The following is a 26,030-nucleotide window of genomic DNA, read 5'->3' as shown; positions in this document are numbered from 1 at the left end:
CCCGGCGCAGGCCTGGGCACCGTGGGCTGCTTTGGGATGGCCCAGGGAGAGGCCCTCGCAGTCCGACAAGGGCCAGCGGAGACAGGGCTCAACGTTTTTAAAAATCCCACTAACTCGATTTCAGTTCCATTCCCATTCTTCTTCCTTCTATAAGTTCATCTGGAGCCACATTTAGGGGGAAAATAAGTTCTCCAAAGCTCAGTAGCAGCTCCCCATTTGATATTTTCATCTTTATGGACAGAAATTCCATCTGGGACTCTTGTCTCCTCCTATTAAATGCTACAGAACTGCAAGCAGAAAAGATCATTCTCATATTAAATACACAGTTTCCAAGAGCAGAGGCAGAACAGCAGAAGTTGTAATTTTTCCAGTCACAGGTGAATCTGCAACATTCACTAAAATTACACTTTTTAAAACACTTTTTTTATATTTACATTTCAGATCTTAAGTTACACATTCTAACTTTGCTTCACACTTTTGCTATATCTGCAAGCTTCCCTTCATAAACCCAACCTCTTCCTGCCATACAGGAGCTTGGCCACTGCTGAGCAATAATTACACTAAGCCTTGGCGATGAAAGGCTGGCTGCTTTGAGTGTCACATCATGCTGGAAAATGTTGCCCCACACTAAAAATGGGAACAGACTGCTAAGGCATTTAAATGCTAGTGAAGGAAACTCCTCTGAGAGCTCAGGAAGCCAAACAACCTATCATTAGATTCAAACAGCCTCTTTCTTTGGTATGAATTAAGCAAAAGGATGAGCCGTCAAAATACAATAAAAATAATTTAAAAATACAATTATGCAACATGTCTACTCAGTGGAGGGGAAGCCTCAACTTACAGAATTTCATTCTATGAGGGATGTTTATAGTAACAGCTCTCCCATGCATGTAAGTATACAAATGATGAAAGTTAAGATTTCAATGACAAATTAATGTTGGTAGAAGGAAAAAAAGATTCTATTACGTCAGTGAACAAGCTGAATGCTTTGTTGTATTTCTGGTACAGGATTGGAAAAAGACCTGTAAATTGTTATTTAAAAAACAAACAAAATGTCAAATAATTATATCATCCAACTGCAACTGACTAAATTCTAAAATACAGAGAGAGCATGAAAACAAAGCAGGCAGCTGCTAAACAAAAAGAGAAGGGGGTCAAATACTTGGATTATTTTTTTGTTGCCCTGTGCTGCTTTGTTGATAGACTGCAGAAACTCTTGTGGTTCCTTTAAGGCTTAGAGTTTTTCCAGAGGCTCCACAAATCTCCTGGACTCACCAGTTCATGCCAGCTACCTCCCTTCCTCTTAAACCCCTCCTTCCCATCTTTATCTGTGGATTCCAGAGAAATACCTATATATATACACAAAAATACAGAGCTTTTGAGAGCTGGAAAAAGTTTAAAACACTACACATATTTACAAGCTTTGACTTCCACACCATAAAAACACACATTTATTATATCCTTGATTTTTGGTGCAACTTATACAGACAATACATCAGTTAATTTGTAACTTTATTTAAATAGTCAACCGTATGTACATTAAAATTTACAACTGAAAAATAATCAGTTGGTATGGTATGACTGCAGTTTGCTGGACCAGAAGAGATTTAAATCTAGGACATTGATCCTCCTCCCATATATGTAGACTGGAAGCAGAGAAGTAAACTTCATCTTAAATGGCATCACTTACTTTTAGAACCTCTGCAATTAAGGTGCGAAAAAAAAATATGGCTCTGCAGTCCAGAAGTAAACACTAATGAGGGCAAAAGAAAATAGGAAAGAAAAACCCAACTTTGGTTAAAAAAACAAGCTAGCACATAATAAAATGCATCTGACACGATGCTCATCTGCTCATTGAAGTCGCTAGGGAAAAAACCATGGTCCCACGAGCCTTCACTGCAGTTACTCACATGCCACGTCACTGGTGTAAGTTCAAGGGCCACGATCTTCAAGAAGTATGGCAGGAGTGAATGGCTCAAGATGCTTTAGATGGTTCTAAAGGGTCTCTTGGGACAGGGGCAATTCCTGTATCCCAAGACACAAAGACATTAAGCTAGTCTTCAGGGAAAAAAAAAATATATATAGATATATAATCTTTGACATCTTCTCAATGCTACGGGATTCAGAATCACACCTTATTTTTTGGAAATTTTGAAGGCTACCCTGGTCCAGAAAACCAGACAGTCGTGTGACTGGAAAGGCACACACGAGTCAATTATAGCCACATTGCAAGGCCTACTGTATGTCAACCTGGAAACAATTTTGTGAACAGATATCAGGCTTTTTAAAAACAGCAAAACTGGAGGCTGCTCAAGTTACATAAAGGACCAACTGCAGCAAGCATCTTTACCAGCAGGATGTGATTGAAGGGAAAAAAACCCAATAGCTTACACAAAACATACTAAAGTGGCAATATAAACTAGCTGACACAGGCTTCACTGTACATTTGAATTGATACAATTGTCTGGTGCTTCCATGGCCAGTAAGTGTTGAGTGCCATAGGTCTGGTTAGTTAGAATGTTACAAGAGAGACTGATCAGGTCACGAACCCATTAAAGTGCTTTCAAATCCAGTTCCTAAAGGTTTGTGTTTTCTCGGTTTCCCTACCGAGCTGTCATGTGACATTGACTTCCAGGACGTGGTCATCCTTGCTGGGAACCACGAGTATCTGCATGCCCGTGCTGCAGTTGAAGACCTGCCCGGAGGAGAAGGCCTGTAGCCGGGGCATGGGCAGGCCCTTGTGCTCGCCGCTGGCCGCTGAGTGCAAGCTGCTCCGGCTCCTCAGGCTGCTGCTCTCCGCTTGCTCGTCCACGTTCTTGTCCACAGATAAGTTATCATTCTCAATCCAGCTATCTGCTCAAAGCAAAAACCCACAAAGTCATTCTTCGAAGCGATTAAGTGACTTGGAACTATTCCAGAGCCCAGACACCCAGCCAGCTTAGTGTACGGTCACAGCTACTCATCGTTTCAGGTGAATCAACACTTTGTGGCTGCAGTAATTTTAAGCTCTTGATCTAATATGATTTACGTGTTATGAGCTTCCAGCAGCTACTTAATCCGTCCAACAAGTGGGAACTACTTTTCCCCTAAGTTAATGAAGACATAGTAGATGCAAAATTTATAAACAATGAAACCTCAGCATTACTGAGAGTTTCAACTGAATTTTCATTAGGCTATGAAATCAGTGATAATTGCACAATAATCTTTCAAGGATATATAAAAAAGAATTAGTTTATTATTCCCTCTCACAGAGTAAGGCTACAATTCAATATTCCTGTTAGAGCAGCTTTTTAGAAATGTAAAATCAGTACTGTGAAACAAAGCTAAGTAACAATAACACCTAGAAGTACTAAGCTAACCCACTTCCTCCCCTTGCTTTCCTCTATACAGGACATGGAAGCAGCATTAATCATGTCTATAAGTAGTCATGTAGTCAAGAAAGCTTTACCAGCATCAGGTTGCATGGAGTGAGCAGAATGATGAGGGAGGTATTTAAATAATCTGACATCAGGAAAGGGTAGGTGTCCAGCAAAGAGTGGCATCACTTCCATGTGGACCTTGTGAGTTGCTCGAGCTGCTACAGGCATAGAGATCACTCCAGAACTTTTCCCACAAACCGCCCAGTTACTGCTGTTGTCCACAACTGCAAGAACAGACAGAAAATATTGTAAGAATCTTTTTTTTCCTAAAACAAGGGCTCTCAGTATCGTTTTAGAACATTCTAAAATCACTATCTTCACACTGTATCGAAACTACACAAACTTTTGTGAGCAACAGCTGGTCAAAGGAAGAAACCAGCCCTACCCAAAAGGGATTAATATATTTCAGCCTCAAGAAGTTATCTGCCCAGCCCAAACAGTATTTGTATTTCACTTTAGGAGAGATTAGCGAGGAAAATAATATACATATGATCAGGCTAGTGAAATGCACTTTGTATACACGATACAAAGACAACGGTCCTGGAAGGTTTGGCTGAATTTGTTATAGAGACAAAAACCAGGAGAATCTTGTCAACATGTTGACAAAGAACATCAAGAAAAACATGCCTACCTTCATACATCAGTTTTGTTGTACAATATCCATCTGACTCTGTTAATGCTTCATCTTTATCAACTTCTAAGAGGTCCGCAAGCCGTGTGATGGACACCTCTAAAGAGCAGAGCGAGCCTGTTTTACAATACTCTGCCCCCAACGGGGGAAAAATTTCAGTTTTCACATTATACAATGTCTGTCAGGAAGAAAACAGTGCTGTTATCAAGAAAAAAGGAGTGTTTTATTTGTGTTTCAAGAAAAATGGACAATTGATACAGTACGAGAGAAGTTTAACATCCACATCCTATTACATCTTTCTAGCACAATGGTCAGTTAAAAGTAACGTTCACTTCATTACGCTGCTCAGTTTGAGCAAATAAGAAAAATAGAACTGATAAATTTATTCTAATACCAGAAAGTAAATGCACGATTTCCTCCCTCCATTTCTGCTCTTCCACTCGCCAGCCTTTCAGTGCTTCTAAACGGCTGCCAATGCTCCTCGCTTGCCATTCACATGGCTCACACTTCAGGTAATACAGAGCAAAATTGCTTCCCTCCGACCATCATAGTCCCCAGAATGAAGGTGTTTGCACTATCAATAACCTTTTCAATTACCACAAAATAAAATTTCTACAAATATCAACACATTTAATTCCCCTAAAAATATCCAGAAAGATACTGATAAAACACTAACAACTACTACTTGTGTTTGATTATTCAAGCAAAACTGTATAATTTTGTTCAATACCAATTTGCAGTAAGTATCAAGAAAAAGACAAAAGGAGGTATGACGGATAATGTTGGTGTTTTTTAAATCAATCATCAAAAAGAACACCACAAAGACTTCAGATTAAACAAAGTTAAGATAATCCTTTTAATAGGAGGTTTTATCTAGCCAATAAGCTTCCTAGAAGATCAAAGGAACAAAGAGTTATTCATAAAGGAAAAGAAGAAGCGTTTGAGATAATGGGCTAAAAAACCCTAAATATTTTATTAGAAGAACTCATCTCAAGCACTACTAAAAAATTCAAATGCTATCAACAGCAAAGGTTTTGGGAAATAGCTGCTTGCTTGGCAGATGGCTGTTTTCAGCCAGTGGGGCACAAAGCAACTCAGTCACCCAGGCAGAGCACAAACTTACAGAGGGTAAAAAATACAGAAGAACCAATCACCAACACGCAAAAAAACCCCCACAACAAGATCAAGGAAACCATTTTTTTTCCTTTCTCTCTCTCAATTCCACTTCACCTCCACGTTCAACAAACTACCTTTCAAACAATCCTATGATCAGCATCAACCTCATTACAGAAACATTAATTTTAACATAGTTTTGACATCTCCCTTTCACATTTGTTAGCTGAATGAGGTTTCCTAATATTCAGGCATACTACAGAATACTTACAAAAAAATTTTCCACTTGGAATTCGTAAGTGAATGGCTTCAGGGAAAGGGACTGTTCTTCAGAGGTAGCTGGACAAAAGCTGACTGAAAACAGGCACTGCAAGGACAGGGGAAGCTCTTTTGTCCACTTCAACTCCCACACAAAGAATATTGATTGCTTACTGTATATGACCTGAAAGATAATATTTGATCATAGTATCAGCTCTTTCCTTCCTCTGAAGAAAGAAATACAAAAATATATGTTCACATGTCTATGTCTGCTCTGGCATTGCTATAGTTTATGAATCAAAACATATCTTTTCAGTATAAGACAAATGATCAGTGAAAATACGCAATGAAATCTTTCAGTGAAGCACAAAAACAGTTTCTTAAAGTTTAAGTCTGGTCTAAATGTGATATAAAGTGAAATGTATTCTTCCAAAATGCCAGTTGGAATATGGCATGATGCAAAAGGCAAAGAAAGAGTTTGCAAAGTTATTTAATCACCTGTGCAAATTTCAGACTTGGATCAGAATCTGTAAGTGTTCCCAAATGCATCCCAAATGCATCCCAAAGCTTCTTTAAGAATAAAACTTACTCTCACAAATGACTGTAAAAATCTGACAAAGTATCAGTTATTAGCTGTACTTACTGCAAATCGTACATGCAGAGGTGCTTGACTAACAAGAAGTTGCATGCCTGGCTCTCTCCCAGTGAGCTCATATACCACCAAGAGAGTCTTTACCTGTTGAGAATCCGGGTTCAGAGGTACCAGCTGCAAATCCGTACAGTCAACAGAATTTGTTAGGCTGTTTTCTGAAAGCTGGAAACAGAGTTCTGATAAATTCTGTACACAGACTTGCACATATTTCCTGAAAAACAAGAGAGACTGTTTGTTGAACTACGTAGCAAATTTGAGCAATTATGCCTAAAAGGGTATGTGTCCATAGCCTTCTTTCCAAAGTGCACAATTTAAGCAAAAACAGGATGGCAGATCACTTTCCAATAACTATATTTAGGAGCGTGCACAAATAAGGCTGTGCAATATCCCCGCACATACTAAATAAAATAACTACTCAGAAATAGCTTAGCCTGGTTTTCCTTGTGGTCTTATCTCCAAAAGGGCTGAAACCACATGTTTGCTTTACCACTAGGAAAGCGCACCAGAGGAAGTAAACAATCTTCCAGTGGGAAGCCTTTTGTTGCAAGGCAACAAACCGCCATCCTAAAAAAGACAAGCTGACTGGAAATACTACTAATGATCTTCCTCTCAGAGGCTGCAAGAGGAAGGGAGCAGTAAATACTTCATGAGTACATTACCGTTTGCCAGCTGACAGTAAGGAATGCTTGGCGTTAAAAGGTATGCAGAATGTTAATGCAATAATAGTGGAGTAAATCGACCACGGACAATCAATGGTTACCTACAGGGAATAAATAAATAAATACATAAATATAGAATAAAAAGGACATAGTCAGTTTTGCTTTCTCCTCACTTTAAAGCCACAGATTCCTCAGTAAGTGCCTAGATCTAACGCGTGTGAGAAGCAAGCAGGGGTCAACCAAGTCTGACAAAATGGAGCTCTCTCCTTTTCTTCTCAACTTAAGTTAAACCTAGATGAAACTTTTCAGTGGAAACAGATGGTGTCTAGTTCTGAAGACTACAGGTGTTGAAATTGGACAGGAAGGGGAATATAAGAAAGAAAAGACAGAAGACAGTGGGAAAACCAGCAGCATCTTAATACTAAAAAAAGATAAAACATCGGTGTAAATTCCTATTAAGATCCTCTCACACCATATTTCTAAACTATATTACATATACATAAAACAATATTAAACTTGCATTAAATATATTTGTTTCAGCTTTAACAGCTTGCTTAAGTACAGAACTCCAACTTAACGGGACAGCTCACTGCTTCCAAGTCTGCACACCATTTTTATATGCAGAAAAAATGGCATCTTTTAAAATGTTTTAATTCTAGTAAGCAATGCCAGCCTATAGCTACACATATTCTCCCCGTTCCTCACATACAAGGATAGACAGGAGTGCTTTTCAATCCATTTTAGCAACGCATAACCCTGTAAAAGGTGATTAATCCAAGTCGCTTTCGTTGTTAACTCAATAGCATCTCTGCACTCCTCCTTCTATTCATTCTCCATAGCAAGAATTATGAGGAAAACTGACCCCCAGCTACCGAATACGGCAGCTTGAATCTCTGTGCTGTGCAGATGCTCTGCAAGTGGAAGAAACATCCTTCCCACAGGTCAGAAGGGGGGATCTAATTCACAGCACTTTTAAAGACATCATTCCAGCTTTCAAAAAGACAGGAGTATCCGTCATGCCAATGAACTGTGAGCCCTACGATGCCAAAACTCTTACTAGGGCTAACTAATTGACCAGTACAGCACATATTTTTGCTCACGTATTCCTTGCCTTTATTATTATCATTTCTGCGTGCATAAACTTTAAGAGAAAAATCACTTTTACACAACAACCAGCCTCCCCATCACAACTGCGTGCATGTCTTTGTGAATAAATCAATCTCGGTGCCAAGTGTCACCTTACTTTCTGGTCAACAGTAGCCATGTGGCTGTCTGCTTTTTGCTTCTCTTTGCTCTTCCCGTAAGCTTCCTTATTTACAGTATTTTCTCCCTCCACTGCAGGTTCTGGAGTTGATGGCAAATACATGACTTGTAGTTCAAACTCAATCACGTGATATGCAGGAGTCACTGGCAAACTGATGCTCGTGATCTTCTCAGAAGACTGAATCTTTAATGTTGATTCCGAGATCTTTTCTAGAATTGTGTAGAATGGGAAAGAAAATGGTTTAAACCTTTTCATTCTTCCCTAATTTTCATTTTAATCTGTAGTTAGGTGAAATATAGTGTGAAGAGCTAAAAGTATTAGAAAACAGGTTGGAACAAAACCACCTGCTGGCAAGACCTCCACAGTGGCAAAATCAGCAACCGGAGCCACGTTACGTAACTCCATATTAATCTCCTCAAATGAGCTGTAATCTTCACATTTTCAATACCACTGCTGTTCACACTTTCTCACCAGCAGTGATCAATCCACCCCAAAGACGGCAGGAAGCCAGCACATTCAGTGTAGCAGCCCCTTCCAATATTCAAGAAAGCTCCAAAGAAAACAATACAATACCAAGCTTCAAAGTAGAAGGTACTTTAATCTATCACCTGACACACACTGCAGTTTTTACATCATCCTATAGCTTCTTAGTCTCCCAACTCCTTTCCACTTCAAATAAACTTACCACACATCAGTATTTTTGATCAGTAATCATATATATTTGAAATACTACATATGTGACAACCTTGTGTAGGCTATTTTTATTAACCTCAAATTTAAGTCTATTAACATTCCTTTTCATTTAGCAGTTCATTTTACTGCTTTATTAGGGATAATGTTTAAGACCTTTCTTGCACTTAGGTGCTAACTTGCAAGTCCCTAAACAGCTTCACTTAATTAGGGCTACTGAAAGAGACAGTATCAGTGTTTGCCATGCTAATGGCTACAAATTTACATTGGGGTCACTGAATTTTTGCATTGCTCAGGTATCAGTTTGGGCTCCATCACTCACCTCTCGTGTTGGAATAGATGACTGCCTTGCTCTCCGGGTGGTACAGAATAGGCATGGCATCCGCGTTACTGAGCTGCAAAGTATCTCCACTCTTCATGGTGTAATGGCCAGTGATCACCGTGAATTTCACCTTCTGGGGAATGCCAGCCAAAAGGCTATCTGAAAGAAAAAAGTAAAAATGATCATCTAGTCCGAGAGTCCCCGTGAGATGCTTAAAATATGCTGCTAGTGCTTGCTGGCAAGCATTTACAAGCAAACTTTCCCAGGCAATTTCTCATTGCATGATGGTAACTTAAAAGGAGGTTATGGACACGTTAGGCCATCCAAGGGTGAATTCCAGTCACTTGACTTGCAAGGACCTGGATCTGCCCGCTGAGAGAGCTGAGCTGGGCTTAGCCTAGCCGGCTCACACACTGTGCAGGGCACAGTACGTTCCGTGCTGTTCCGGCAGCACAGCGCTCCGCGACAGGAGCCAAGGTATTGCCAAGCTTTTTCAGTCCTGCAGGCTGAGGAGAGCTTTGTGCTGCCGCCCCTACGATGCCAGTCACACCCCCAGGCTGTACTTGCGCGACTACCATTATTTGCATGCCAATATGCCCACGGATTCTCAACCATCTGAATCATGGCCACCAATATGCATACGGATCCTCGATCACGACTACCAGTTTCACACGAGTTGCTAGTTGGATTGATTCCCCTCTTCCCTGTCCTTCCTTTGCTATACCTTGCAGTGAGTGGATCAGGAATGGTTCCATACAATGCACCTAAATGCACCATAAAATGCAGCTCAACTACCTAAAATTACAACTTGAAACATATTACCTTCAATTGATATGCATTAACAAAGGTCGCAACACAGTGCTCCATTGTCTACAAATGCACAGATGCACTCAGTATCACATTAAAAATTTTAGATTATCACCTCATTTCTGATGACTTTTCTTTTAAGCACCAAAGACATTGCAGTGTCACAAAAGTAGCCAAAGTTCAGTCAGTTATGAGTTCAAATATTCACTTCTCCTAATATTTGCAGGAAACCAATTCATACCCGATATTGAAGCAATCTTCAAATCTGAGCTAAACTTTGAAATTACTTGCTGAATATCACTGACATATAAGAAAAATAAGAGCTTATTTTAAATTTCTAGCTCAATATTAACAGCAAGACAAAGCAATTCTGAGTAAAATTCAAGGTGAAAAACACCTCACCTACTCCTGTGAGGAAAGGAAGATCACCAGCACCACCGCAGTGCCACAACTGCACCTACCGGTCATCGGTTCCACCTTGAGCTGGGGCTCCTGAGAATACACATCGTACTGGGCAATGGGGTAGATGTGAAGGAGGACAAACTGCACTTTTCCCAGGGAAGTGCACAGTTGCCTGAGCGTGTACGTCCCAGGTTCTTTGGCCTGGCGAGAAAACATTTGAAAGGAGTTTTCAATTTAGCAAGCACTTTTAGAACAAACCTCCTAGTGAGAGGCACACAAGTTCCACAGTTCATTTCTGTCAGATACTTTGCTTTAATTAAGCAAGCCGCCAATCATTCTGGGAGTAAGTGACAAGGTTTTCCACCAAGGATCATCCTCTCCCCTAATTTTACATAGGAGCTCTAGAGTGTCGACTGATTCAGAATAAGCGTCATGTTAACTCACACATCGGAGTAACCAACACATTAATTGCCCTGACAAATTGCTGTTCCTTACGTGGTTGCTTTCCCCCTTTAGATGCCACACACATTAAAATACAATTTCATTTATTAGCTACCAAAAAGATATTTAGCAAGCAGCAGCAAAGTACTTACTTGGCTGATATTCATAAACTAGCTACCACATTTGTGTAAAGCACAGCCTTCAGCTCATAAGCCCATCCATTTCATACACTTCTCCTCCGGTTCTAATGCAAATGATTTCCAAAAGTACTACACATTTTACTTCTCTTACTCTGAATAATGGTATTTTAGATGTTTTTAATTAGCAGTATTATAAAACACTGCAGCATTGTGTGCAAGTATATTTATTCTTATTTCTATTTGTTCTTAGCGATTACTGGTAGAGAATGGGCTGTGTTTCTTTTTTTTTTTTTTTTTTAAACTTGAACTGCCTTATAAAATATTGGTCTGGGCAGAAATAAATCCAAAGAATAGAATTAAATAATCAGGAGAATAGCTGGAATGCATAAGGTTCAAACTTCACTTACACACAGTTATTTATCTAATAAAGTGCGACAGAGCTGGGCCTGTTCAGCCTGGAGAAGAGAAGGCTGAGGGGGGACCTGATCAGTGCCTATAAATACCTCAAGGGAGGCAGTGAGGAGGAGGGGGCGGCCTCTTTTCAGTGGTGGCCAGCGATAGGACTAGAGGAAATGGCCACAAACTGAAGCACCAAAAGTTCCCCAGGAATTCAAGAAAAAAATTCTTAACAGTGAGGGTGCCAGAGCCCTGGCACAGGCTGCACTGAGAGGCTGTGGAGTCTCCTTCTCTGGAGATCTTCCAAATGCGTTTGGATGCAGTCCTGTGCCACGCGCTCTAGGTGACCCTGCGTGTGCAGGGGGTTGGACTAGATGACCTCTGAGGTCCCTTCCAACCTTAAGCATTCTGTGATTCTATGATTTATAAGAAAGCACAACTGAAATTCAGCCTTATTTTGAAATTATAGCCAGCAAGTCTCAGTCCTTGAATGCCTTCTAAATGGAGATGCACCAGTGAAGTCTTTCATACATGCATTGTCTCAATGTCAACACATGATACATTAAGATACTATCCTGAAGAGCTTAAATAATACTTCATCATCATTGTAGAGCTTGAACACACACACACAAAATGAAAGATTAGATTTGAAAGGTCACTATCAGTTAGCAGAAGTTAATCAGCAGCCTAAGATCTACAGAAAGAACCAATTTTCCTCCCTATCTTCAGAGCGTGGTTATTCCTGAGGAGCCAGCAATTAAGCACTATTCTAGCAAAACTAAGGGGAAGAAAAGACCCCTCTATTCTTTGGGCAGCCATGTAAGCTAGAAGCTATACAAGAATGTTCACTTGAGATTTTTATTTTACAAAAAAACCTACATCTGCAGTCACCAGACCTCTTACATCTCCAAATCTGACTAAACCCTCCAAAAGAATGAGAAGCCTGATAAATAAATCAATAAATAAAAATGAGGCCAGCAGATAGAAAGGGTGAAGTGACATTACTGCCAGCTGATACTGTGCCAAGCGGGGCTCAAACTGAGCCTCCTCCCCAAGACACCTGCAATGGGAAGAGGCTCCAAAATGCACTTCTTACAGGGCAGGCCTCCTCTCCAGTGCTTTCTGCCCTGCTGCTGGAGAACAGAAAGGCAGATCACCTCAACCTGCAGCAATTCACCCAGCTTCAGGCTACAAGTTCTATGGGCAGATAGAAATGAACAATTTAAAAAAAAAAAAAAAGATAAAATCTCTGGAGGGGAACACCTAAAGCTAAGAAGGCTGAAAGAAACCTCCTGGCCAGCACTGTTAAGCTCTCAATTCTTGGTCATCAAAAACAGACACATAGATTCTAATTTCTAAATTAAATTTCATAAAAGGGAGCTCATCTTATTTTAAAGCAATTAGAAAATGCTACAGCTAGCAGTCATATTATAACATACACAACAAAATATGTATCTTGAGTGGTACAAAATGTTGCATATATATAATCTGTTTCATTTGTGGCAGTCAGTAGTCAAGAAGGAATTTTAAAGTAAGTTTTGGAAAACTGCAACAAGCTTTGGAAACGACTGCACCACTGCAGGGGAAATTAAGAGCTAGAGCGAAGAGGAAGCCACAGCAGGAAGAACATCAACAGCGTTGCAAGGTAGAGCAATACAGATAATGCTCATCAGCACTATGCTCTTCTTCAGCAAGTGCTTTCAGCTCTTCTCTTTCACGAGCACTGCTCTGACTTGATTATGAAAACATACCTGAGTTTCAAAAGTTATTTTGTTGATCCCTGGTTCCAGGATTAAGTCACTGCATTTCAACATGTGAGCCCCATCTTCTAGCGTCACCCCTGAGGGCATATCCAGAGAAGTGCTGCTCTCCTGCCTTCGCAGTAGCATGTGCACGTTTTTGCAGATGATTCCTGTCGTGTTCAAAGAGTTATCCGAGGGACTTCGTTCATACATCTCATAGAGCTCCAGCGCTGGCAAGTTGTTCCTCGACCAAGGAAAGCTGGCAGCCTCGCTTGGAAAGCTGATAACCCCGTTGGAAGTTTTGTGCTTCGTGAGCCACTCGGCCGTTTTCCTGTAGCTGTTTTTCTCAATGCTGAAGTGAACGTAGATGGCAATCTGATCCACTGGCACCGGGATGGGCATCTGGCTCTGCAACGTCACCTCAATAGACAGCTTGCCACCCACGTGGACAACAGCATTGGGAGGGTCAAAATGTAGAGTTTTTAACTGTGCAAAGGAGTGCATAGACAGGATAATCTTTTCGCCTGGAAAGACAGAAAAAGATTTTATTCTTCTCCTTTGCCGCTAAACGTTAGCAATTTTATTTTCTTAAAAAAGAAGTTTCTAAGATTAACTCCTGAAATTAAATCAGATCAACAACTTCCAAAGTTTTTTCACAGTATATTTTTACATCAAGTCAATGCTTCGCTATTTTAAGTTTTACATTGCATAGAAGCATGAGAAATTTAAGATGCTAAGAGCTTAATCTCACAATTCAAGTCACCTACCAGAATTTTTTATTAATACTTAGGCTATTAAAAGGAGTAACTGAAGAGACAGAGCTATGCACAAATTTTTAACATTTCACTGTTAAAGCATTGTGCCACAAGGGGACAAACTTTCCACATAAACTAAGAGCAAATACAAGTGTACAAAACTAAGGAACTAACAAAAATGACAAACTGGTACCAGAAGCCATCGTCAATACAAATTTGAATTAAAGCCAATAATTTTGAGGACAAAAGGACAAAATATTGCTGAAGCAGAAGGAAGAAAGAAGGGAAAAGGAGAGTTCTCCAAATAACAGGCTGCAGGTAGAGATTTAACATCAGAAGAAATAGTTACGATCGCAGGGCTGTCAAAGCAGTACAGGAACAAAGTTTAGTTAGGAACTGAAAAGAGCAGAAGATAAATTGAGCCACCTAAGCAGAGAAACAGGTAAAGGAAGGAGGACAAAGGCTCTGGGGTAATCAGAATGGAACTGTTAATTACCCTTTTATCTTCCGTTTATATCAAATAAATATTCACAAATATTTCAAACATTTTATGAATGTTCTGCAGATGACAGGAAAATAACCACATTGGTTCATTGGTGGTACATTAAACAGTGAATGCAATCAGGAGAAAGAGAAAAAAACCTTTTGATCTACTTGCAGACTACAGCAACTTAAACGTCACGTATTAAGAGTGGGACTCACCTTGACTCTCTGTTTGTTGATTGGCAAAATCTAGAATTTCTTGGCAGAAGCGTTTGCGTTCATCTTCTGTTAGATGACTATCGCTGGCTAAAAGGCTGCTCGTTTGAAGATAACTAATGAAGTTAAGTAAATATGAGGTAGAAATACACATTTCAGAAATTTGACTGAAAATGAGACAGTTCAAGCACTGATGTTCTTATCGTGACATAAGACCTGCTTTTATCTTTCACAGAAGTTTCCATTAGGAAAGAAACAATAAAAGATTTGCTATCACTTGAGAATACCGTGGTATCCTCAACTTCCCAGCAGACCTTCTAAAATAAATCTTTGTAACACAAGCTGTCTTCTACATCAAAAGATACCAAGCACTGAAAATTAATTATTTGTCAATAAATACATGCAGCATATAAGTAAAAGACCCATCAGATAATACAAAATTTAAAATTAAGTAACTTCAGTATTTGATTCCATTCTAATTTACTGGTGTGTCCATTTAGCTGCTGCAGTACTATTTGCCATAGCCAAGTCTGAAGGCATTCTCTATGCTCTTGAGAGCTGGGAATACAAACACTTTTAAAATATTTAGTTGAGACTACAGAGCTACTGGATCGGCATTTTTCAAAAAATAAATACTGAAGCAGAAAAAAAATAAGCATTTAGTTTTTTTGTGTAAAAATTTTTACAAGAGCAAGACATAAAAAAAGTTTAAGTCTAATGTTTAAAAACTAAACAACCAAAAAACACTCCAAACACTTAATGATTTTCAGTTATGGTAAGATCTCTAGTACTGTCCCTTACAAGAGACTAAAATGTGAGTTTACAGACAAGAAAAAACTATACTTTTTCTAGCCAGAAGGACCACTAAAAAAGCTGAAGCCTTCCTCTCAATCTTCACAAGAATTGTCCTGCAGAAAGCATTCTTTGTTAAACTGACCATCCCAGGTTGAAATGCCATGGGGGATTTCATTTAAAGCCATAGCATCAAGATAAACAGCAATCTGAAAAAAAAAAGGAAAAAAAAAATAGACACCAGAAAAAAACCTTTAAAATTAAAAACAAAAAATCAGAAATTGGTAATAATAATAATAATAATAATAATAATAATAATAATTTTTAAAAAATCTCCCACACAAGATTTTCATCTTCCAAGACTGTACTTTAACTTTTGGAAAACACTGCTATTATGAATGCCAGAAGAATCCTTGCCAGGTCAGATGCAGGAAAAAGGCAGGAGCAGTTATAAAAAGAAAGTTTAGAAATGAAGCTCCTTGATATAGGCAAAAAATGAAAGATTTACCAAAAGGTAAAGAAACATCACTACGCTAAATGCAGATGGAAACAAGCAAAAACTTATTTCCTCAGCTCATGAGGAACTTCACACTATCCACTTTGCACCTGCTCTCTCTAGAGCTCTGTGTTGTTAAACCTGAAGAGCACCTATCACCTGTAAGGGGGTTGAAGTAAACAATGTGCTTAAACAAAACTCAAGTAAACAACATGCTTAAAAAAAAAAAAAAGCCAAAAAAAGACCCCCCAAAAAACTAAAAAGCCCAAACTTGAAGCAACTACAAAAAACATCTTTCCAAATGAGCAGCCGCAACAAAAACTAATAATAACTAGCTGTGTTATATTTGGCACTACGATAAAAATATTTGTCAGGAAAGTATCAGAAATATGATTTTTCTCTAGTTTTGATGTCCCAGCTCTGTCTTTTAAAGGATACTTGTCTATTTGCCCCAGCTGTTTCTGGCATTCTGCTAATTGCTTTCGCGTGTGCGTGACGAGTAGCGCCCAGCCCTCAGCAAGGTAGGTTTTCAGTGCTCCTTGAAGATAGACCTCTGCCTTCTGTGGACTTTTCTTCCTCCTTTAAAAAGGAAAGAAATAAGAGCAGAGAGTATGAAGGAACTGTTGCAACCAGGAAAACCTTCATTTATTTTTTTCTTTTAAAAATAAAGGTAGAAGAAAATCCAGTGAACCGTTAGGCTACTCATTTTGCTGGTAACAGGTCAACACTTTGGCCAATTTTACTACGCTTGGTATAAATACACCATGTGAGTGAAAGATTTCATATAGAGATCTACCATAAACTAAAACAACCGAGGTGAATCTACCTCACACAAATATATTTTCAGGATACAACAGTATCACTACAGCAGTATTATTAATTTTTACAGTAGGTGAACTGTACAATTTTACAATCATAACCTCAAAAAGGAATCTGAGTAGCCTCAAAAATGATACACGCGTATTAAGAACCATCCATATATGTGCATGGATAAAATCTCTGATATGCTATAAAAGTCAGAAGCCACATAAGAATAGCACCTTATCATAAATGCAAAGTTATCCCTCCCACTCTCTCCCCTCATTGCCCTTTTCTTCTCAGGAGAAGAAAACAAGAAACTGCAAAACATAACATACTTAAATAGCACTAAATTATGAGATGCTATTTATGGTTTGATATAAAAGATTTCTGATATTCTGGTTTTCTGGTGTTAAACAGGCTGAAACTTAGGATACACTTTTGCAATAATACTGTTAAAAATTCCTTGCAAAATACGGTTTATTTTCCTCACAATTTACAGTCAAACTTTTGAAAACGAATACATTTAAAACATTCAAAAGATTTTATTTACATATAAAACTCTGCCAAGTCCTTTCCAACAAGCTTAGCCGAGCGAATTCTTCCAATATTTGTGTACATTTCAATAGTGGCATGGGACAGATCCTGTTAATGACAAAAGAAATGTGTAAGCTAGTTATATAATTTCAGTAGTTATACAATACAGTATTTCACACAGAAAGCCCAAACCAGGAACCAAGTTATTGCAATCAAATGACCAGAACGAGTCACTTCCTTCCCCATCCCACCACATCAACTTTTTATATCTAGTTGGTCATCATCTAACACCTATATTGTAAGTACTAAAAGAAACTGCTAAAAGTGTCATGAGGCAACTCAAACCAACAGGAATAGATTAGATATGGTTTCAAATAATGACTTATACTTGAATTTTCCTATTTCTTATCCCACTACTCCACTGTTACAGGAGAGTGCAGTGCCTCACTTCAGGATACACTAAGATATCCTATCTAGCATATTGCCAGCACATTGTTAGAGTTTGTCCTAGAGAGTCATTATTAAAGCTTAAAAAAAAAAAAAATCAACTATATACAGAACATGCTACATGATTCTTTCTCTAAGGCTAACGTGTAATATTATTCTCAAATATATATTTCTTTAGAGACATATACCGAGCAGTATTATTATGCAATTTGAAGTTTCACTTCTGTCTTTAAGCTTAATTTCGCATGCAGCCGCTACCTACATGCCATCTTCCTTAACTTGCCCTCTGCTTATAATGGGAGCTATGCATCTTTTTCCAAGTTAGCAGTTGCAGATGCCAGTCACATATACCTTAATAGCCACATACCTCTAAGATCAAGGCACGAGCCTGGTGTGTACACCTCAGTATGTTCTGTAAAACTGTCAAATCATCTACAATACCGGACACCTAAAGAAGGCAAAGCCTTCCCGGTAAAATAAAAGCTTGAAAGTTCTTGCTTTCAACATTTGTAAAGAGCAGACTCAAAATTTTGAATGCAAATAGATAGTTGCATCTGGAAATCTCTTTAGATCCATATTTTCCTTCACCAAATACACCGATAAACTGTGTACTATTTTTGTTGCAACTAGGTAGGAAACAGTCTTTGACAGAGTAGCTGATCTTTACCTATCTGAATTTCTGCTGCATAAGAGTGCAGTCAGAAGCATTAACAGAAATAGCAATTCCACTACTAGCCAGCCCTGCAGACCTCACTTAACTTTTGCAAGACATTGCTGAACTTGGATATCTGCAGGTGCAAGTTTGAAGGGAACATATAAGAACAGATGGCAATTCCAAAATTCTTAGTTTTAGTCTACCCACTCATGCAGTTTCACTGAGGAAAAAAAAGTATAAAAATGAGATCTGATATTCTCAGTCCAAATCTTTTCATCTTCTTTTCTCTTCATAATTTTCAATATGAAGACCAACTAATTTTCACATTTAAAAGTTTGCTCAATTTTTCTCCATGTTTTCACCAAGAAACTTAAGACCAGTAGAGCAATTACCAGAAGTTTCAGACAAAAAAGTCAAATCACACATGTATGTATTTAAAAACAAACAAAAAAATTATGATAGTTAGATAAAAAAAAAAAAAAAAAAAAAAGCATCACATCTTTTACAAAAACAACCAGATCATTACAATGACTCCACAGTAATGGAACCGTCAGGAAGTAACACACACTAACATGCAACTTCCAGAAGTACATGGCAGCTCCAATCCCAATATCCACTCACATCCCACACTTCACAGAAATTCAGCAGGAGAACCCTTTAACACTCATTGCAAAACAAAGGTATAAAACCCCTTTGAAAGGATGCTCGTTTAACACTTCAATATACGTCTGGGGATAATGTCAATAAAGAATGGATTTCGGATAACAAAGCGTGGTTGCTAAAGCACAGTCTTCTTTAACAACTGCATATACATCCGTAGCGATAGTAACCTCCAGCCCTGCTATAGTAAATATTAAAATAAAAGCAAAAACGTCAAACGTGAGACTCAATATAGTGGTCCAGTCAGACAACAAGTTAAACTTGGTGCATTCAGACATGAAACAAGCAATAATTTTGATATCAAAATACAGATTTATACTTTTAACAAGCTTTTCAGCTTTGGAAAATCTGGCCCTAAGGAAACTACTAAGTAAATATCCCCGAACTATACTTACCAAGTAGTGTTTTTCAAAAGCTTCTACAGATGATAAGGCCTCTTTAAGTTTCTTATAAGGGCTCTGTGAGGCGTTGGCTTTAGACAAAAGGAGAACAACGGGTGTCACAAATTCATTTCTATTTTACACAGACATTAAACAGTGCATTTCAATGGAACATGGTTAGCAGACGAGATTTTTTTTTCCTGAAGAAATCTGCTCAATTTAAAAACTTTAGCATTCCAAATTTGTACCTGTATTTCCAAAAGAAAATAAGCCTACACTTTAAACAAATATCCATAAAGAATTTTAAACCTGAATTGAAATTCATCAGGTATCAGTCTTCCTTCTATAGCAGGTTAAATGTCAGCAAGACACTAATTGCCCTACCTTATTGAACAACTGCAAGTTTCTTCCCTTCAGAAATAGCTTTGTGAGTGACACAAAAGCCCAGAAGCAGTAAATAAACTAGACTGTTCAGCCACTCACGTAATATCACTTTGCAGATAGATAACCTGCAGCTGCAACTGCATGAGAACAAGGATCCTCCAAATAATTTCCAAATAGTTTCAGTAGTGTCCTTACTGCTCATGTGAAAGTATTAGAACTAAAAAACAGGACTACTTACACTGCTGTAAAAAACACATACTTGCAGTATTGGAGCCACACTCATAGCTACAAGTACAGCACACACATTCTCTCTTAGGAGTTTTAGGGATTTTGGTTTCATTGATTGATTGCTTCTCAAGTTTCCAAGTACCCCTACATCCACAGAACTATCATCCCCACCAAAGTATTTATATGTCAGGCACTTAAGACAATGTCAGTTGTTACACAGACAACATACATTCTTGGTAGTACCTGTTTCAGGGCGTTCTGCTCCCAACCCTGCTAACAGATCAACAGTTCTGTTAAGATCTTCTGAGTTGGGTCCCTTCTCTGATGCAAGTCCACACAAATAGCCCAGAGATCTTAGCTAAAACAGAAAACAGATGCTTGTTTTTGATGCTATGAGGCTATGAAATAAATATCAAATTCCCTATTTCTGTCGTACCATTCCTACTATATAAGATGTTTCCATGGGAAATGTCAAACTGCATTACTTATATAAATTAGTATTAAAAGTTTTTTCTTTGGAGGAGGGTGAAGAATCTTTCAAAAGTTACTGTGATGCTCACTCAAAAAGGATAGATTAACATTAAGGATTAAATTGCATACAACCTAAGTTATTGATGCATATACATACACATATATATATATACACATATATATATATACACATAGATATATATACACACATACACGCCCCCCTTCATGCACAATACAAAACAGAGTAAAACCTTGTGTTTGTCTATATAAATAACACATCAAGAAAGCTTGAGATATTTGGTAGTTACTACCACAGAAATACCTAGAAACTGCATCTGTATTTCAGTACACAAAACCATATAATCAGGATATGTAAATAGATTCTAATACACCTGAAAAGCTTGCAAATTCACCTGGAGGACTGTATTCCAAACAAAAACCTCCCTGAGGAAGCAGATGATCAGCACAGCTAACAGTCCAGCTGTCTAAGACACACAGCTACCATTAACTCTTTCTGCACCACAGCTGGTGTGCTCTATACCCAGAAGTGCAGATATTCCCTGCCTGGCTGCAGAGCAGTTCTGTCGGTCACGGGGTAACTCATTCGGCGTAATTCAGTTATGATGGCAAAACTTTTCTCTCTAAATGAAAAGTTCTCAGTTTGCCATACTACCCTGTATCACCTAAAATGCATGTGGCCATGAGCTTTTTAAATTCCACTTAATTGTCACTATTTTATATATTTCTTTCATTTACTCTGTTCCAGTCAGCCCCCTACCCATTATTCTTGTATTTTTTCCCTGTTACCCTTTGCTTCTCCCCTCCAGAGCTCTTCTAACACATTCCCAACCTAAGTGCAGAGCTTCTTTAGAAATACACAAGCAGCATGTGAAGAATCTAATGCATCCATCAATGCTTTAAACATTTGCTTGCTTCCTCTATTCTGATCTCTGGGGAGTCCCTCCTTCTCCTATTTTTTAAAAGGATGGCTATTTCTATTCTTTTGTAATATTTAAGGAATTCCAGTGCTCTGTAGAATATTCCAAAGTTTACTGAAATTTAAACAAATTATGATTAAAATATTTAGAAATATTCTACAGGACATACAAACAAGAGCATGAGCTTATACTAGATTTCTTCAAACAAATTCACCAGGACCAGAGTACACTATTGCAGTAGTTTCTGGAGCTTCTTGACATCTATTTTTCGACAGCTGAAAGTAATAGCAGCTTTAGGCACTAAATATCTTATGGAGACAGAATAAAACTTGAAAGTGCGTTTACATAATTTGGGAAGGGGCTTAAACTGAAAACAGCACTTTACAGATTTCAGTAAGGAGTTTTTCATAGGTTATACTAAGGGACAGTAAGTAGTGTGGGGGGGAAATGTCATTACTTATTTGCTGCTTACACAAGTGAGCAAGGCAAACATTTTCAGTTAAGTTGGATGCCTACTACTGCCATAATAATATACTTAAAAAATAATGAACTACGTATTTCTTTCTATCCATCACTTCTCTGAATTGCTGAGCAAGCTCCAGTAATTCCCAGGCTTCATCCTCCTGTGGAGGAACACAATGTAAGTCTGCATGTCTCACCTAGAACAGAGTGAAGATAATACACTAACACATGTATTAAAGTTTCATTAAAAAGTACAAAATCTGTTCCACAGAAACAAGTGGCATTTCAAAATTACTACGGTACAATTGCAATGCACCATTTGCTCACCTTCTCAGTGGCATAGCTCCATAAACCGACCGTGTGGGAAACATTTGCATCTATTTGAGCCCGATCGCAGCAGCCTTCTATTCTCTGTAAGACTTCCAGGCAGCTCAGGAATACCCAGCAATCCAATGCTCCAGGAGGAACAGAGACCTGAAGATCAACAGATAACATTCACTGGGAAGTAAACACTGGTCACCTCAGCAAAATACTCCTTTTGATACAACATAACAGAGCCTCTTTGACCAATTTAGTCTGAGATTACGCAAAAATAAGCTAACCATTCCCTCCCTAAATAAATATATATGAATTAGTACATAAAGCAAGGCTGGCTAAGCAGTTAAGCAGAAATCTTACTAAGGAGATTCGATACACTCAGCAGGAGGAACGTGAAGGAAGAGTGAACTAATAGATACAAACCAAGGAAGTTTTCAAAAATAGTCCTACAGAAAGCAAAGTAGGAAAAAGAAACCTACAGGTACAATGCTTTCATAAGGATACATCTGACCTAAAACAAAAATCTAAAATATGCTATGAAGCAGATAACAAGAATGAAATAAAGACCAAGAAGGGATTATCAGATGGACCATAGTGGGAAAAGGGAGGAGAGTAACACAAGAATACTGTAAGAAACACGAAAGATCAGCATAACCCAAAATCTGGAATACCATTGAAATAATGATGTCAAATTTTGTTCATAGACAACATAAAAAAAGGTTGGGGAGGGGAAAGAGTGTGGAAGTCCCGAAGTTCATAAACACACATGTACATAAATATATTTATACCAACTATTATTAGGGGAACGTCAAGTCCATTTGAGAATACGTGGAGGTGCCACTTAAAAAGGCAACATTTTTGAAGTAGGTTTTCTGTCTTTAAAGGCAGCACATTAATGTATAATACAATAAAACCATATAAATAATAGAATGCATCGCACTGACTCACTTCCAATAGCTTGAGTTCTTGCACGCAGTTGTGAAGGAGCTCCAGCGCTCGCTGGGAAACCTCCCAGGGCTTCTGCAGGAAGATCAGTAACGTGCACTGGCGAGAGAAGAGGTAACTACGCAAGTCCAGCAGGGTAGCTTCTTGGTTCTGGATGAGCTCTCGCTTCTCCATGTCTATTGGCTTGCGGAGAATTAATCCATTCCAGCTCCTCACTGGCTGGCAAAAGAAAGTCAGCCAATTTGCACCATCTAAGTAAACAAAGTTAACATCCAAGAATCAATTACTGCGTTAAATCAAAGCCTCTCTTCTCTCTCCCCAGAGGGAGGAAGCTGGATTGTTCTTTCTTAAAGTCACTTTTTTATATAAACTAAGCAATAAGCTTAGTGACTTGACAAAACACCATGAACACACAGCAAAACACCCCCCCAAATAAACATCACTGAAGGCAACCATAACTAAGAGCAAACCTGAATTTCAGCACACTCGAATCTCAGGTACACTTCGTCTTAACTGCACATTTGCTATTAGTGGGTACCACTTTACAAAATATTTCTCAGAAATTATGTCTACGTGAAGCCCAAAACAAGCAATCTTTATCTCCTTCAGAGTTTCTTGCTCAGCATTCGTTGACATATAAGCCCTCACTTTCAGGCATGAGCTCAGGCTCAGTCAGGACAAATACATTTCATAGCAATTATTCCAGCACGGGAATTTTAGCATAGTCATAACCAGTATCTTGCTCAAACATAATATAACAATATATTATATAACATACTCTAGTTGAATAAAATATAGTTTCTAATTACTAGAATAAATTCTAATACTTCGAGCACAGTAATTTTTCCAGAAGTTACATAAAATCTTCCATAGTGCGGATAAGCACATATTTGGTAATCACCAGGAAAATGAATGAAACTTCTCATGTAAATTAAAGAACACCCAGATACATTTACTCAAGACAGCTTTTATTTAGTGACTTAGCAGTGAGCTGTAAGAACTTACTAAATCTATGTTTAGACAACTACAGGTTCAGGCTTCCATTTGTAACAACTGGTAAATAAGAAAAAAGTGCAAGTTTTCACTAAAAGTTACTTTTAAGCCTCAGAAACCAAAAATGAAAACTTCAGGTGAAACACTGCCGTACACAAGAGCCTGAGGTAGCACAAGCTCCCAGGATGCTTCACCCCAAAATCATTCGTGGTACCCAAAGAACTAGGTTGTGTTAGTAGTGCAGTGTAGGAACTCATACAGCTAACACCTATTCACCAGTTTAGGACACTTACCACCAGCCCCAAAGTTGACAACATACTGAGAAAACAAGGCATCCAGTTCATCATACTGCACTAACGCATCCTCAAATTGCTGCAGCATCTCAAACACAAAGGCCAGCTCTTCCTTTGGACAAACAATACGAACAGCATGTTAGATTTGTCATATTTTGTAGTAAAATTTGTCTCCATCCATATGAAGACCCAGGAAGGGCTTTTTCCACCACCACCCTCTGCCAGTGCCCACACATAGCGTAATTTGCCATTGTAACTCAGGCATCATTTCTCTCTAACCCAAAAAAGTTCACAAAGGAAGTCATATACCTAAACCCAATACAGTCATATCCACAGTCATATATCTAACTCCAATAATTCCTGCTGCTATCCAGACCCTGAATCACTACAAGATATTGTTGATAAATGTGTTGAATGCCAGAATTTAAAACAGATGCCAAAGTCTGATCTTCCACACTAGAGATAACCTGTTCTTTCTGCTTACACGGTGAAGGCAGCAGTTACAATATTAACAAAGGTCCAGGTAGGCACAAAGAAGGGAGTCAACGTTGCTGGTGGAAAAAGTTTGAGGGATATGGACAGTTACATGCAAGAGGCAGTGCATGAAGTCAACAGACAAGATAAAAAGGAACTACTGAGGAGAGATAAGCACAAGACTAATCCAAGTGAACCAAAATTATCAGTTCTGTTACTCAAAAACATCTTGCTTTTCTGTACATCAGTTAAACCACAAAACTTAGAAGCATCAAAATCTAGAATGCGAGGGCATGTTCTACACACAATTACCTACCGATATGAACCTAGGCAAAGCAAGCACTGTAATACTCACGTTACATGGGAATTACAAGTTTGTGTACCTTGCACAATCACGTGAGTAGAACATTTGAAACATCTGAAACATTTATCCAATGTTCAAGAGCAACAACTAAAACGCTTTACAGACGCTCTGTTTGCTTCCCTCTACATTCCTAACACTTTGACAAGTCTGAAAAGATTCTGCACTGAATTACAATGCAACACAAAGCTTCTGCGAGGAAGATCTGAGAAAGGCTGCTTTCATATTTTTTTCACTCCCTCTTTTCAAAGCATAAAAAGTATATTTAAAAAAAAAACACACACAAAAACAGACAACAAAAGAATTCAACCCAGGACTCGAGCGCTTTGTTCTTCAAAGAAATTTGTACCTGGACCATGAAATACTCGCAAAAGCTCCATCCTGGGTCTGTCCTTTTCTCTCTCAAAGTTCTCATGTCATCTTCAAACTTGCCCAAGTTTTTGGTAAAAGACATGAGAAGCAATGTCCTGAGTTTGGTCAGGAAGGCATTCCAAGATTCCTGAGAACGGGAAGAGTCTTTCAAAGGGTCAGAAAGTACCACACACCTGTGAAGAGAGGAGGGGGGAGTATAGGGCATAAAATTCACACATAAATACACATCTAAATACTGTGCATGCCTGACTATTCAGAGTGGACGAAAATGGGATTTTCAAGTAGCACTAACAGATAATCCCTCTGCTCTCCCCCTCACTCCCAAGATGAGAGACTTTTCTTCTCCATAAACCGTATCACAGCCTTAACATACTCCGATAAAAAAAAGCTTTAAGTGTTTCCTACCAAGTGGATATTACAAATGTTTACTTTTGAAAAGCAAATAATGGCTACATTATTTCAACTATTTAAACACAAGGAAGAGCTGCGGCTATGCAAGGCAAAAAAAAGAAATCTGCTTAGAAATGCAATTAGCAGAACAGTAACTATAGTTACTCCTTGCAAGGCTTATGGTAAATGGAAAACAAGATCCATTAGACCACATATAGGCAAACTTTCATGTCATTTAAAATTATT

General features: G+C 38.5%; 2 protein-coding genes across 2 annotated transcripts in view; both read right to left on the bottom strand.

Moving 5' to 3' along the window:
* The window catches only part of PWP2 (PWP2, small subunit processome component), an 18,109-nt gene extending 15,632 nt beyond the window's left edge, over positions 1 to 2,477 (bottom strand). The window contains exon 1 of the mRNA XM_026036190.1: positions 2,445 to 2,477. Coding sequence (XP_025891975.1) covers positions 2,445 to 2,477 — 33 coding nt within the window. The remainder of the gene's footprint in view (positions 1 to 2,444) is intronic.
* TRAPPC10 (trafficking protein particle complex 10) overlaps positions 1,478 to 26,030 on the bottom strand; it is a 36,969-nt gene continuing 12,416 nt past the window's right edge. The window contains exons 5-23 of the mRNA XM_026036153.1: positions 25,372 to 25,567; positions 24,188 to 24,299; positions 22,905 to 23,152; positions 21,966 to 22,112; positions 20,011 to 20,125; positions 19,171 to 19,247; positions 17,030 to 17,121; positions 16,117 to 16,257; positions 14,394 to 14,506; positions 12,946 to 13,460; positions 10,277 to 10,418; positions 9,009 to 9,167; positions 7,976 to 8,205; positions 6,733 to 6,833; positions 6,158 to 6,284; positions 5,435 to 5,605; positions 4,051 to 4,228; positions 3,449 to 3,643; positions 1,478 to 2,853 (exon numbers count right to left, since the gene is read on the bottom strand). Coding sequence (XP_025891938.1) covers positions 2,615 to 2,853; positions 3,449 to 3,643; positions 4,051 to 4,228; positions 5,435 to 5,605; positions 6,158 to 6,284; positions 6,733 to 6,833; positions 7,976 to 8,205; positions 9,009 to 9,167; positions 10,277 to 10,418; positions 12,946 to 13,460; positions 14,394 to 14,506; positions 16,117 to 16,257; positions 17,030 to 17,121; positions 19,171 to 19,247; positions 20,011 to 20,125; positions 21,966 to 22,112; positions 22,905 to 23,152; positions 24,188 to 24,299; positions 25,372 to 25,567 — 3,298 coding nt within the window. The 3' untranslated portion in view covers positions 1,478 to 2,614. The remainder of the gene's footprint in view (positions 2,854 to 3,448; positions 3,644 to 4,050; positions 4,229 to 5,434; positions 5,606 to 6,157; positions 6,285 to 6,732; positions 6,834 to 7,975; positions 8,206 to 9,008; positions 9,168 to 10,276; positions 10,419 to 12,945; positions 13,461 to 14,393; positions 14,507 to 16,116; positions 16,258 to 17,029; positions 17,122 to 19,170; positions 19,248 to 20,010; positions 20,126 to 21,965; positions 22,113 to 22,904; positions 23,153 to 24,187; positions 24,300 to 25,371; positions 25,568 to 26,030) is intronic.

Source organism: Nothoprocta perdicaria, unplaced genomic scaffold (assembly GCF_003342845.1).
Source record: "Nothoprocta perdicaria isolate Ctin4 unplaced genomic scaffold, notPer1 scaffold_171, whole genome shotgun sequence".
Classification (NCBI taxonomy): Eukaryota; Metazoa; Chordata; class Aves; order Tinamiformes; family Tinamidae; genus Nothoprocta; species Nothoprocta perdicaria.
This window is presented reverse-complemented; position numbering and strand designations above follow the sequence as displayed.